This window comes from Triturus cristatus, chromosome 8 (assembly GCF_964204655.1).
Source record: "Triturus cristatus chromosome 8, aTriCri1.1, whole genome shotgun sequence".
NCBI classification, from domain to species: Eukaryota; Metazoa; Chordata; class Amphibia; order Caudata; family Salamandridae; genus Triturus; species Triturus cristatus.
Window position 1 is genome coordinate 353,936,522 of NC_140591.1, and position 15,789 is coordinate 353,952,310.

The 15,789-nt window shown below is 43.0% G+C and overlaps 1 protein-coding gene across 5 annotated transcripts in view; it reads left to right on the plus strand.

The window, feature by feature from the left end:
- Positions 1–15,789, plus strand: part of BRCA2 (BRCA2 DNA repair associated) — a 740,135-nt gene that overhangs the window by 315,616 nt on the left and 408,730 nt on the right. For all 5 annotated transcript variants that reach the window (XM_085621674.1, XM_085621677.1, XM_085621676.1 and 2 more), the window contains exon 16: positions 7,716–7,906. In XM_085621674.1, coding sequence (XP_085477800.1) covers positions 7,716–7,906 — 191 coding nt within the window. The remainder of the gene's footprint in view (positions 1–7,715; positions 7,907–15,789) is intronic.

Below are 15,789 nucleotides of genomic sequence, written 5' to 3' on the forward strand. Positions count from 1 at the left end.
AGGTCTTAGAGTTTGGTTACCTTAACATTCCCCCTGACTGTATGAACATTATCAAGGAAGCTAGACGCCCCACCACTAGAGCCTGCTATGCAGCCATGTGGAAACGGTTTGTGATATATTGTCACAACAACACCATCAATCCTCTAGATGTGCCTATTCAACACATCATAGGTTATCTACTGCATCTCCAAAGGTGTAACTTAGTGTATACATCTATTAGGTTACACCTCGCTGCCATGGCAGCTTACTTAAAGAATAGACAACACTTGTCGCTATTCAGGGTACCGGCCATCAAAGCATTTATGGAAGGCCTCAAAAGAATAATTCCTCCCAGGGTACCACCCTCACCTGTGTGGAATTTAAACATAGTTCTCACAAGACTAATGGGCCCTCCTTTTGAACCTCTGCACAAATGCGAGCTACAATTTCTAACATGGAAAGTCGTTTTCCTAGTGGCCATTACTTCCCTTAGAAGAGTCAGTGAGCTACAAGCACTGACTATTCAAGAATCATTTTTATAACTCAATCATAAAGTGGTTCTCAAAACCAATCCAAAATTCCTCCCTAAGGTTATTTCTCCCTTCTACCTCAACCAGTCTGTGGAGTTGCCAGTGTTCTTCTCACAACCACAAACAGTCGAAGAAAGAGCTCTTCACACTCTAGATGTTAAAAGAGCACTGCTTTATTTTATTGAAAGAACAAAACCTTTTCGTAAGACAAAACAGCTTTTCGTGTCCTTTTCACCACCACATAAAGGCAACCCCATATCAAAATCTGTGATAGCAAGGTGGATTGTCAAATGCATACAGATTTGCTATCACAAGGAAAAACGTACATTATCAGTTCACCCTAAAGCCCACTCTACCTGAAAGATAGGGGCTTCAACGGCATTTTTAGGGAACATTCCCTTAGATGACAAATGCAAAGCAGCTACATGGTCTACACCGCACACATTCACAAAGCACTATTGTGTAGATGTGCAAACAAAACAGCAAGCTAGTGTGGGCCAGGCTGTACTCAAAACAATATTTCAAACTACTGCAACAGAAACTGGTGGTCGCCGCTAAGGAGGGGTACTGCTATACAATCTATGCATAGTGTGTGATCTGCAGCTCGTATGCCTCGAACGGAAAATGCTACTTAACAGTATGCATCTGTTCTTAGCATGTAGAGCTGCAGAACCACACACGCCCACCCACCTCCCCGGCTACCTTTATCTGTTCCAGTATTATCTTATTTAGATACAGCATACATGGGCATCTTATCTGTTTCTCACAAAACTCCATCATTTCCCTGCTGACGAAAAACAATCTGAAGATGGAGCCGATGCCCATGCGCACTATCATCCAAAGGAGGAGTCACCTACCTTGTGACTTCCAAAGACGTTTCCAAGACAAAAACAAGTGCAAACATCCGGGCCCAACACCAGATGGCGATCTATGCATAGTGTGTGGATCTGCAGCTCTACATGCCAAGAACAGATGCATACTGGTAAGTAGCATTTTCCTTTTATAACTACTCTACTGTGTGGTTCTCTTTTGTTTTAACCAATATAATAAGGTTACATTCTGGTAAAACAAGCTGCTTAACATTCCTTCAAGACTAAGCCTGAAGGCTGCTCTCCACAGCTACCACTTGGATAGCTTTCTAAGGTTATCTTTGACCTATTAAAGCACCATAAGGGTTGTTTGGACTGGTACAGGGTGCCCACTCTAATTACTGGACAGTATATACCAGGTCAACTTCTCACTCTTACCTTAGAATAGATACCCCAGCAATACCAACCCCGGAGGAGGGTCTGCAAACCAAGTTCATACCAGGAAGGTCCTGGAGGACCTAACGGGCAAAATAGCTGTGCCTCTGGAGATGACTGTCCAGGCAGTAATGTCTGGTGAACATGTGCAAGGATGCCCATGTGGCTGCCTAACAGATGTCAAGGAGTGGAACTCCACGTGCCAGTGCAGTGGTAGCTGCCGTAGCTCTAGTGGAGTGAGCCCGCAGCCCCACTGGAGGTTCTCTTTTTATCAAAGCATAACAGATTTTGATACAAAGGACAACCCATCCAGAGATGTTACGCTTTTGAACAGCCCAACCTTTCTTGGCACCTACATAGCCAAAGAAGAATTGATCATCCACACGGAAATCTTTAGTGCGGTCAGGTAGAAGGACAGTGCACATTTCGGGTCCAGAGGGTGGAGTCTCTCCTTGTCCTTGGCAGGGTTTGGAGGTGGGAAAAAGATGGGCAAAGTAATGGTTTGTCTAATGTGAAAAGGTCTAACCACTTTTGGAAGGAACGAGGGACTCGTTCGAAGCTCCACTTTGTCCGGATGCACAGAGTAGAAAGGGGGCTTGGAAGAAAGAGCTTGAAGCTCACTCACCATGCAAGCAGAAACGATGGCAAGAACAAAGGCAGTTTTTCAAGTGAGGAGCCTGAGAGGAAATTTTATTAAGGGGCTCGAAGGGAGAGATATGTAACAAGATTCAAGTCCCACTGGGGCATTATGAGAGGAGATGAAGAAAAGAGATGAGTAAAGCCCTTAAAAAAAATCTATTTCTGGGTCCTGAATCACGTCAGCCGACCGACGAGGAGAAGGTGAAGAGCACCGGTGCTTTTTTGCCTTCTTCTTTTTCTTCGACTTACCCGAGGGCTTTGAAGACTTGGAACGGGAAGAGATGTGATGGCTCCATGAGCGGTCTCGAGACCTTCCCCTCGAGCGAGACAGGTAGCGACGCGGAGCCGACTGCCTGGCCTCCAAGAGCTTTCGGGACCGCACCCGCAAAGACTTTGGATTCATGGCCCGGCAGTTGGTGCACGACTTCGTGTCGTGGTCGCGCTACAGACACCTAAGGTACACAAGGTGCGGGTTCATCACAGACATCAGCTTGTGACAGGCCTCGCAGGGTTTAAGCCAGTCCTACGGTGGGATATCCCTCGTGAACCAGGATTTAAAGATTTAAAAAGAGTTCGACAAAATGGCAAACAGCGTAGTCAAAAAGTGACTACAGGGGTAGCTCTCTCCAGATCTGCGCTAGGCTGGTGCGGAAAAAGAAAAAATTGACATCAGCGTGCAGCGGCCGTAGCTAAGTGGCACTGCAACGTCATTCCGGCGACCACGATATCCACGACGAACGCTGAGTCGACCGACGCCACCTACCGACGCGCAGGGGTACTGCTGAGAAGCAATTTTCTGGATCCAGTCTGACGCTTGGTGGAAATTCTAAGGTAAAGAACTCTCTTTCAGATCTGGACAACTAGATGGGTTCCCAACCCTGTCACTGACTTTACATTTAAACAGTCCCAAAATAATTTGGGCTAAAAATCCAATGCGGAACAAAGAAGAAGTGTGCCCCACCTACGTCAGCAATGGAGTTCAGGATTCCAAGGACTGTTCTAACAGAGTCTTTGATCTAGATTTAATGGGACCTCTTCTATATCTGGTAGCCAGTGTCTATCAGGAAGCAGTTTAGGGTGAGATCAGTTAGTGTGTCATATGATCTTGTAGTTTTTTTAAAGATCTTCAAAGGAGACAACAGCAGTAGTGGTTATGCACCTACTATAGACTCTTTGAGTCATACCGAAATTTAGAGGCCTGTATCTGTAAATGGGCTGGAAACAACTGGATTTGTCTGGTGGAGGGTGCATGTTGCGAGCACCCACTGGACCTACAAGCTTGACTACTTCCAACCATATCTAGTGTTTGGAGCACGGTACAGTTGTCACTTTGAAGTAAATTATGTGCTAGAGCAGGGATGTTCAATTTATGTCAAGGAGGGCTACATCCATGCCAAAGTTTCAAGAATGCTAATGTGTTAGGTAGCTCCCCAGAAACTCTGGCATGGAGCTGGATCTATAGTACCTACTTTGCACACTGCTTCAATCCTGGAGAAAAACAAGTTACGTACCTGTACACTGTGGTTCTCCGGTATTGTTATCCTTAATAGATTCACATGCGACCCACCCAACTCCCCATTTTGTCTCACCACTCTTGTACCTTATTTATATATCTTATTCCCTTTTACACTTGTGCGTGAACTCTGCGGTATGGTGGCTCTGCAGGGGAAGAGCGGTTTATGGTCTTGTGTCTGATTGGCTGAAGTTTGAATCCATTACAACAATGTGAATTGGTTAACAATGTCAATTGCTTTTGTTATGTCTGTTAATGTACTTGCATAGTAATGGTTGTTTTTAAGTACTGTGGGACTCCCACAATGACAATGGGGAAGATTTGAGCATGTGAATCTATGAAAGATATCAATACTGGAAAACCACAGTGTACAGGTAAGTAACATGTTTTTTACACTAGGCAAAGCAAAGTACTATTTCACTTAAGAGTCTAAAAAGGTTTGCTGTAGTGCATACCGTCTATCTCTACAGTTTAGTCAGTAGATCACCCAAACTCTTGCCTACTACAGTCTGAAATTCCATGTAGCAAAGCACAGCTAATAATAGTATATCTTTACAAGACTACTGAGTATAACGGTTGCTTTTCACAAAAAGTAGGACAGGCCTCCTGACTTTGTCGTAGAGTTTTATAATCAACAGAACAAAACTATGAAATCTGACATGCTTTTCCCAATGAACTGACAAAGCTTTACCCTTCAGCACTGGCGTTATACTTTACCCAACACCAGCCTATTCAAGTGCACACAAACTAGCAACCATCATGCAAGTAGTTATAAAATTACAAATGTATCAAAAAATAAAGCTTGAAAAACAATATAAAACACATCTCAAGAGTTCCTAGCAAGAATCATCACAGTGAAACCCCTCAGGGTGTTTCATAGTGGGGGGCAGCATTGTCTACTACTTTGCCTACTACAGTAATCTGTGAGATAGCATGCAATAAAATGCCTATCTGTAGGTTCAAATATATCCCTACATACCTACCAACTTTAACATATGCTTTTCGCAATAAATACGTCGGGCCTAGTGCCTTTATAATAACATTTTATGACGAAAGAACAGGACAATAGCCATGATCATTGGCTTGCCACCATAATCAACTAAGTCCTGCTGCATTGAGTATAAACCAGTAAGTGCAATACATGCAGTCTTGTTAGTGGAAGCACTCAAATGTGTCCCTTACAAATTCTGTACTCTGAGGAGACCCACATGTGGGTGGAGCCTAAGCCTCCCACTCGGTAAGACTCTGAATTCTCTTTTTTTGTTAATTACACAAGGTTAGTTGACAGTGTCACTGTCAAACCAAACCTGAAAATTCATGTAGGTTAATGACTGCCCTCCTCCCATCTGTGCTGCTGCCAGAAAAAACACTATAAATTATCTAGTTGTTATGCATGGCTCTCATAGAGGGCCTCTATCGTTTATTTGTTTCTGTTCTGAAAGTCATAACTCCTTGCTATGATATCACAACAGTTGATAACAAAACAGGTTATCAACTGTTGTAATGTCATGAAGGCATTCCGGGACAGGTGACAGGGCTTTCTGAGAGCCTCTCATTGCAGCGCTGCTGGTCTGCTTTGACTGAAAGAAGAGAGAACATGTGCAGGAGGGGGAAAGGAAGGCAGTGAAGGTAATGGGTTTTTGTTAAGGACAGCAGGTAAATTATTTATTTTTCACTTTTGCGCCTGTGAGGAGAGGCCTTTCTATGTATAGCTCTCCCATTGTCCTCTACTCCTGCGCAGTAGTTGAAGGCAGGGCCAGATGATTTTAGGGGCCATACGTAACATAACATTATAGATGGATAAAAAATAAATTTACAGGGATATTTTTCACATCATAGACACCTCGAGCTTCACTCTTGTTATCTATTTGACGTCACTCAGAACTCCTCTGTGAAAAAATCCCCGTAATTCACTGCTACCCATCTATAATTGTATATGTCTAAGCCACTTCAGTGGCATTACAATGTCCTATGTGTGACCCTGAAAGTTCAACCTCAGGCAGGTGGATAAATAGACAAAATAATCGCAGCTGCTTGGAGGACAAGCACTTTTTTGTGTAAGCACACAATGTCTGCCCAATCAAAATATGTAATATTGGCTCCCAACTTGTTAACCTTTTCTGGTGATTCTCACATAATTGTCGGGTGATAGATGTGCGGTTAAGGTAGCTCATAAAAATGGTCACTTTTACGAAAGGTCGTACAAAATCCTTAATTGCCAAATGGCCCAATGTCATTAACATCATCCCATGCTTTCCTTGCGTTTTAGAAAATAACACTTTGGATTCTGGGCAATGCATTTACCTTTTTAACTTAAAAATATGGGGTTAACAGTTCCCGCACAAAGAACTCTGTTGCTGGGAATTAAAAGCAGCATTGGCAAAGCAAATAGTTCTTGCCTTTGTACTGCGAATTCTGGGTTGTTGATTTTACCAATGATTGCAAAGTGTTATTTTAAAAAATAAAGGCATATTTCAAAATACTAGAGGAAAATCAAACACATATCTTGTGTTATCTCAAACCTGTGCATTGAATTCAACATTTATAATCTTTATAAATATCATGGTTTATTTTTCAAGTACTTTTCACTCTTGAAACTCGGTACAGAATTTAGAAAAATAAAGAAGTTTCAGAATGTAAAGGGAAACACTTGCCAGTGCCTAATTTACTTTATACAGGATTCAGCCATTTGCTCTTCTGCTGTAGCAGAGTGTGCAGATTTATGGACCTCCAGGTGAAGTGTCATGCTAAGTACACTTTCTGCTTCTGACATTATCTGACTGAATGCAGCAGGTGGACCTTTCCCTCCAGTGCAATAACATCTTTTGTGTGCCAAAGTATGTGCTTTCATGCAATATTCAGACTCAAGAGATAAAAGGAAAACAACCCTTAAAGTCTGCTCTTCAGCCATACCCCTGCACAATTACCCCTGTTTATGTGCTTATACAGATAAGCTTGGAGGGGTGGGGAGAAACACCCTACTGGGTGCTAGGGAGTAGTTTAGTGGTATAGTAGCATGTAAGGGAGAGAATTAGGAAACCCATGCATGCTCATGGAGCGTTGAAAAAAAGTAGGTTTCCTAAGTTTGAGCACACACATTTGTTCTTGTTGTAAATTTCTTTGCAGTATTTTTTTAAGAAACAAATGTATAAGTTTACTGTTGCACTTTGCTTTTCATGACTCTGCCCCTCGTGACTTCACTCCCTTTCTTGTGCCACACCTTGACCCCCAATTTATAGGTTCCGAGGGTAAATGTTTTCCAGTTTCAGCACTGCTTTAACCCTCTAAAACAGTCTGCATGAAGTATGGCAAAATAATTCAAAGGTGAACGAATGTTGTGTAGATTTCTCGAATACAGCAAAGTTTTCCTACATCAGTGTATTTTACTATAAGTACAATCTATACCTGGGTCTGTAAAATAGATATACCCACTCCCCCTCTTGCTTTTTTCCTCTACCCTTTTCCTTTCCCTCTACCCCCTTTCCTTCCCCTTTCCGCTCATTGTCAGGTACAACTTTGGCTTTAACATCTTGTGTAAAAATACTTTCTAGAGATCACTGGAACTGTTCCTAAATAAAGTTCAGAAAGACTCATTAAAGATAACAGTTCTCTCCTTGTGTACTAAGTTAACGTGGAACCCTACTCATCCTGGCCTCTCAGCTTCTTTCCTCTGCTGGCTAGAATTTATTCAGATAGGGATACTTTTAACCATGCCTGCTTTATGCTAGTTGTACCCAGAGCAGCTGGCGAGTTCATATGCTAGTCTATGTTTGAAAATAGGATTTTAAATTTAACTTATTTTCTAAATAGGACGAAGAGAAATGATTGAAAATCTGCACTGTGCTCGAGATATGCAGGCAATGAGAATCCGAAAGAAACAAAGACAAAGAATCCGCCCACAGCCGGGGAGTCTGTACGCGGCAAAAACATCTACTTCGGAAAGATTCTCTCTTAAAGCAGCGGTGGAAGGGAAATTTCCCTTCTCGTATTCCATGGAGCAGGTACATTGTAACTTCTTTGCAACTGAAAAAAAGTTTCTTCTACACGCAAATTAGCCATTGAGTTATCTATTTTTGCTTTTGTGGAATTATTTGTTTTCTCAAGAGATCACTCGTGAGGTTTTACCAGATTTAGATGCTATGTAACATGCTCTTACATTCTGGCTTTCCTGTGCGGATGGGTGCAGCTTTCTGCAGATCCCTCGCCTAAAGAAGATTTCAGGCTTCAGACTAGTCCCAGCAATGACTCTTTAGCCCTGCCTGGTGGCACCACACTTCACCAGCTATAGCTCTGCCTCGGGTGGGTTGTTACTGGACTGTATTAGATGCCAAATCCTGTTTTTCGTGCCTCTTCAAGGTATGTGTAGAGCAGGGGTATCCAACCTTTTGTGTAGTGATAGCTACTTCTGGTCAGTGAAAACCGTCGTGAGCTACTAAACCCCAAGCAACTCGCACATTTTTTCCGAGAGACCCCACCCCCCACGCCCAATTTCATTGATTTTAAGCCTAATTTCTTCAGAGCCCATACTGTGGTTTGAACAAAATACTAAAGAGTTCCCGTCTAGATTGGTCTAGTGGGGCCTTCTAAGGTCTAGCATGGGAATGTGCTCCCTCAGTAGAGTGGTCTGGTGGACTGGTCATGAAGGCTGAACCCGGTTCCCCAGTTCCAAATTTGACAGCTTTGGCCATAGTGCCACATCCTCTCCCCCACTGAACACCATACTTCCCCACTGTGAGAAACTCACACTGCCTTCAGCTGTAACCTAATTGTGCCAGCTATAAACACTTGGATGTGGCTCAATTCAAATTATGCACTTGATAAGAGTAATATACTGCCTAAAAAAAAAAGTTAAAGCAACCACTCATAGGGAATGCAAGATTAAGTAAACAAAGCATGTGAAATGTAAGCAGAAACAACATGGTTACCTTAACGATCTCTCACTCACTGTTCAGAAATCAGCGAGTGGTTTTACCTGAAAAGTTAAGGACATGACTAGAGGGCCCTGAAGGGAACCGTTTTAATGTCCATTGCTTATATCCTTCCAAAACGTAAGCAGTATGGTTTAAAGACCACATCCATAAACACAGAGCCATGGTACACATTGTGTTTTCCAAGCCACCCATCAACCAGGTATTGCAGTACCTCCAGGAATGGTACACGTTCCCACCTGGGGACAACAATGCTGTTCAAAGAAAGACGAGAAAACAAAAGTAGCGCTTCACTGGCAAACTCTGTAAAGTGATGCTGATGTATTTGGATGTAAATAAAACCAATCTGGCCACTTTGCAACCCCTCTGTCTTGCTTTATTTAGTTATGTATTTATTTTTCATATTTAAAACCTTCTATTTCTCTCCATCCCGCTGCACTTTGGAATAGAAAAATGTCAGAAAAAGGGCATTTCTCGCAAGAGTGTTTTTCTTTTTTGGATCCATTTCACAGGGAAGCAACTAAATGAAAGAAGGAAAGAGAGGTTGTGAACCGTTTCTTGAAGTCACGGTTTTCAGTAAGTGAGGAGCAAGACAGAAAGAGAGGGAATAATAGGAAGAGAGGGGGGGACAGCTGCCAGCACAAAAAAGAAGGGGACATTGCCCGAGTCCTATTCCTTCTCTGCCCATCCCGAACGTCCACGAAAGCAAGCCGAGCCTTATCTGAATGCCTTTGCCCTCCCCCAAAATAGTGCCGCCTGGGGCGGACCGCCCCACCCGAGCTACACCACTGAATATCGGCCCAGCCCCAGTCAGTGCCTGAAAGGACTTTTTAATTTTAAACGTTGCCTGCCACTGTGCTTTTTTTACTGAAGGCAGATCTAAAGTGCAGTGGCAAACAACGCTAAAATCATAAGGCCTTGCAAGCACTGAGTGCTTTTACCCGGTGACTCGGCTCATGCAGGATCAGGGGCCCCTCTTACCTCAGAGCTGCTCCGGGAGGCCCAAGTGAAGTCAGTGGAGTGAAAGATGATGGGAAGCGCGGTGCCAGCCTGGAAAAGGCAGGTGGCGCGCTAGTAGGAGTAAAAACGTCACGGTCTTCAGCCCGCCCTGCCTCAGCTAAGCTCACTACAGCCAATCAGAGCAGCTGGTTTGTGTGAGGGCGGGCAAGGGCTGTTTAGTTGTGGAAAAAGGCTGAAAGTTGTGAAAGAAAATGACGGGATACAAAATAAAATTGTAAATGACGTCTCAAAAATTAAATAGCAGCGCAAGCTACTCTCAGAGGGTCGGCGAGCTACCGGTAGCTCGCGATCAACCTGTTGGAGACCCCTGGTGTAGAGGAACCGAGAGAGCCACAAACATTTTAGGACAGAAGATTTTGCATACTCCAGGATTTTATTAACCGTTGCTCTAGCTCTTCGTGAAGGAAGGAGGGTGGAGAGGAAAGAGTACTCTTAAGAGGAGGAATTTTCAGGAAGATTGTGTTTACCACCATCTTTACCAGAGGTAAGTAGCTTTTACTTTTCAGCTTCTGGTTATTCCGGCAACTTGTGATTGGCCTACTCTGAGTTCCCTTTTTTAGGTCGAAGCCTACCAGACAGTGCATTGCTAACGACATCTTGGGGACATTCAGAAAGTTTCCCTGGGAATGCATTCCACCCATTGCTTACCATGGGCTTTGTTGTTTGTACCTCACATTTGCTTGCTTTCTATTTGATGGCTCTAATTGTTTTATGCCAGCCAGCTCGAGTTCGTCCCTTGTCATAACCCTATTTACTGTATTCGTCCACCAGTGCTTGAGTTCTGTAAACAGTCCTTTAAATCTTGTCCTTATCTTGTCACATTTGCTGTGCATTCAAATACAGAGGTCAAATGTCACGCTCTTTCTAACAGAGAGCTTGGTGTTTACTTTTCTTTCTCTGACTGAGAGGATTTATGTCCAGTGCATAATTTGAGCCAGTGGTTTCAGATGCTCGACACCAGTACTTCATTGTCAACACCATCACTTATGACAGTCTGCCACATTGTGGCGTTGTTTGACTAATTTAGAGATGAGCAGAGCAACAGTTGTTTATTAATTCAATAGACATTAAAATAACTAATATCTGGCTCGCAAGCCATTCTAATAACTTTGGGGGCCTGCAGTAGTCTGAATTGTAGGAGTGTGATGGTTAGTAGTTTGGTTGCTACAGTCATTGGCCGCACTGGTACAAACTACAGTGGTCTTTGTCGAGTGCCCTCGCACTTTCCTTTTTACATTTGCAATAATGATCTCTGAACCACATCTTTTGAATTTGTGTAATAAATCTTTACATTTTTTTACTGATCTAGAACTCAATGTTTGAGTCTGTCTTTACTTAATTGACTGTATTTTTGACATTGGGAAGTGTCTTATTTGAGGAACAGTTACCTCATAAAATTGGGGTTTAATACTGACTGGTTCATCAACCTGTGGACAAGTTGTTGAAGTAATATTATCGTGTGTACAGAGTAAGGGGTTCCCTTGCCCCCCACATATTAACATGGGAAATCTTTGCACGGTCTTCCATTAACTGGTTTTTCATATAAACTGATTGTTAACATAAGCACATTATAGCTGGAGTTGTATAGTAAAAGCACTACACAGTTGTCAGCCAAACATGGAAGTACATTGAGTCGTGTAACATAAAGATGCACTCACATAACCTGACTGCAGACACTTTGTAAAAAGAATTCTAACAGGGCTAGTGAGGGACTGTGGCTTTTTTGTGACAGTACGCAGCCAATTAGAAGACCACCTTCTGTCTCAAATTCAAATCCCTGCACTTTACTTCTCCTTCTTGTAATAAACGCCGCTTTTGACACTGAAACAGCAGCTTATCCTCATCTTTTCCAAATAATACATAAAATAAAGGGCATTCTTGCAGAATCTTGCACACACAGAAATGCCTTTGAGCTCCATGTCCAGGGAGACACCTCTGTTTCGGTGCTTTCCTTTTCAAATGTACTGAGGTCTAAGATGCATGAGCTTGTTTTTTGACAGCTGGTGTGATCTGCTACTGACGCACTTAAATTCTGCCAAAACAAACCCCGTCTTTTATCCATCTGTGGTTGATGAAATTAATACTATAAAAATAGATAACATCTCATCTGTTATTTACAGGAGTTAGAAGTACAAAGTAAGCAATCTGTGAACACTGTATGAAAACCATGATTATTATTAGCATTATTTTGTTCAAATGAAATTAACCAAGACTCCCACTACGGCAACGGACTGACTTAAATAGTCTGTTACTAGAAATTGGGTGCCCCAGTGATGGAGGGGCTGTAAGCTAACCCTCACCACAATGGGCTTTACATTAACAAGTGAATATGCTGGTGAAAAGAGAGGCTAAATGAGTTACCTTTTTAGTTCAAGCTGTTTTACCTCCTGTGAGGGCCTAAAAGAATAACATGTGTATTTCAAAGTCGCCTGCACAAATTGGGACCTTAAGTCAGCCATGATGACATTCACAGCTCAACACATTCTCGCCATATATCGGGTGGCTTCCGGAACCGCGATTCAAAGCGTCTTAAGAAGGAAGACCTCTTGTCATGTTGACATACCATAAACAGCTGTGGCACAAGGTTACCAAATATACCCAAAAATGTAAACGTGAAATCAAGTAGAGAAAACATATCAATTTTTTAAGTCTGGTTTGCTAAACACTTTTTGGGGACATTGAGAAATTTTACCTAGGAATTTATTCTGCCCGATGCTTACCGTTGGTTTTGTGGTTTGTAACTTAAATTTTCTGGCTTTCTATTTGTTGACTTTAGTTGCTTTAGGCTTTCCAGCTCAAGTTAGGCCCTTCCGTTCCCCTAGCCTTGTTTACTGTATTCTTCCACGAACTCGCTTTCTATAAACAGGCCTTTAAATCTTTTTCTTATCTTGTCATATTTGCTTTGCATTCAAAGACAGAGGTCAAATGTCAAGCTGCCTCTTCTAGGGAGTTTTGTGTTTATTTTTGTTTCTCTGACTTCCAAGTGATAGGATTTCTGTGACAATCAGGCTAACCAGTGTAGGTTTGCTTGAGGAAGGCTCTGCAGAGGTTTTTTTTCCAAGCACACCACAAAATTTAAATGCCTATAAATTAACTGTCCTGACTATCAAATCAATATACTGGGCGATTACATTTTTGACTGACGGACTGGGCAATGACTTTGGGTGATGACACGCATTATCGTTTGTGCGCTTTATACTTTTATCATTAAAACAGTATGTGAGTGCAAATGTAATGGTCATTTCAATTAAAGATGTGTTGTCTATAATAGCATTACGCTACTATACCATGCATACTCCATGCTACCCCACTCCATTCTACTCTGCACAACTCCACACTTCGCCACTCCACACTGCGTCACTGCACTCTGCTCTGCACCACTCCACTCTACCTCACTACTCTACTGTGCACTTACTGCACTCTTTGCCACTCCACCCCACTCCTTGCCACTCCACGCCACCCTACTCTGCAACACTGCACCCTACACCACTTTACTCAAATCAATGTATTCTACATTAGTCTACTCAAAACCAATGCACACCACGCCAATCCACTCAAAACCAATTCTCTATGCCAATCTACTCTGCAACAAATAACTCTACGCCACTACACACCACTCTATTCTACGTCCCTGCTCTCTACGCCACTCTGTTTCACTCTGCACTACTCTATGCCACTGTACTCGCCCCCACTGCACTCCACGGCAGTATAGCCTGCAGCACAGCCTGCAGCACAGCCTGCAGCACTGCACTCTCTTCCACTCTACTTTATGCCACTGCACTCTACACTACTCTAATCTACACCACTGCACTCTACGACCACACACTCTATTCCACTCCAATCTACGCCACTTCACTCTACTCTGAAATAATCTACTCTGCCACTGCACTCTACAGCACTCTATGCCACACCATGCCTCTCCACACCACTGCACTCTATGCCAAGGCACTCTACGCCACTGTACTCTATGCCAATGCACTCTACGCCACTGTACTCAAAGCCAATACACTGTCCTCCACTGCACTCTATGCGAATCTACTTTGCACCACTGCACTGTACGGCACTATACTCTATGCGACTGCACTTTACGTCACTGCACCACTATACACCAATCCACTCTACATCACTCCACTCTTATGCCACTGCACTGTACGTCATTCTACTCTGCAACACTGCTCTGTCTGCCACTGAACTGTACGCTACTCTACCCTGCATTGCTCCACTCAACGCGACTGTACTCTACGCCAGTCCACTCTAACGTACTCTGCACCACTGCACTCTACGACCCTCTAATCTACTCTATGCCACTGCGCTCTACAGCTTTCTGTTCCACTGTACAACAATCCACTCTATGCCACTCTACACCACGCCACTCAATTGTATACTGCTGCACTCTATGCCACTGCACTCTATACTAGTCTACACTGCACCACTGCACTGTACGCCAATCAATCAGGGCTTTTATAAAGCATGCTACTCAAGGCGCTGGGGGGGCATGAGGGGGGGGGGGGGAAGTGCAGCTCCGGAACTATGCTCTACGCCGCCACTATACTCTGCGGCGACACTTGTGCCCTATTTTTGGATGGTTGCCCCCACTTTTTGGCAAACTGTTCCTACCAACCAGGTACACAGGGACTATGTTCTTTCCCTAATACTGCTTTAAGACCAAACCCAGTTGGCACTCTTTGTCTACATGTCAGTCCCTTGTAAATGGTACCATAGATACCAAGGGCAATGTGGCCCGGAAAGGGCTACAGCACTTGTTGTGCTACCCTTAGAGGCCCTGTATATATATATATATATATATATATATATGTATATGTGTATATATGTATATGTGTATATGTATATATATATATGTATATGTATGTATATGTATATGTATGTATATGTATATATATGTATATGTATATATTACCTACTGGCGGTCGCCAGTAGGTAGTTATAGTTAGGACCACGTTTCCATAGGAAATCCGCAACATTCTATTTTGAATAACTTTGGCGCCGGTGGACGAATCCTCGCTAATTTTTCAAAATAGGTGGGGCGCTACGCTACGCTCCTTCCCTGAAAGTCTCGGGGGGATTCGTCAAGCGGGGGCTGAGATAAAAGGGGGGTCCCAAAACGCGTTTTTCCCATGCATTTTTCCATAGGACCTTTAGACAGGGCTACAGCCCGAACGGCTGAACAGAATTACTTGAAATTTGGCAGAGAGGTAGTCCCTAGGTCAAGGAAGTGCCTTTTGTAGGTTTGGTGTAAATCTGTTCAGTAGAATCTGAGAAAATAGCCTTTTAATCAATATATATATCTGTGGCAGCTTACCGTGCGCTTACGGTGCGCTTACCGTACGCGTACGGTGGCGTGCGCGAGCACGATTCTGATTGGCTGTTAGATCTTAGTAAACATTCGAATCGGTCGAAACCAGGAAGCGGCGGCCGCCATTTCGTGTTTTTCACTCAGAAAAAAAAGAGTGATATCTTGAAAAGGGGGCAAGGTGGAGAGTTACAGACCCCCTAACATTTGTAAGGGGGTCAAAGAAGGACAGAAAAGTTCAAAGAAAACATTTATTATTTTTTAAAAAAAAATCGCGGGGTACGCGTACGGTAAGCTTACGGCAAGCTTACCGTACGCGTACGGTAGAAAAAAAAAATAAAAAGAGAAATAAAATTCAGATTTAAGTGTTTAGATATTAGGGGGCTCTAAAAAGAGCCGTTGTGTTTATGAAGTGATTTTTTAGTGGTACCTACAAGTAAGTACCGATGCAGAGTCTAAGGTTCAAGAGGAAGACTCTGTTCCCTTCATCATTGAAGTGCACACCATCTCCTCTATAAATGTCTTGCATGTCGTAACGCAAGTTGTTGTGGTAAATTGAACCCATACCATAGTCACGGAGGAAAGCAGAAACAGATTTGTTGACGTGCTTTCTTGCTTTGTCAAT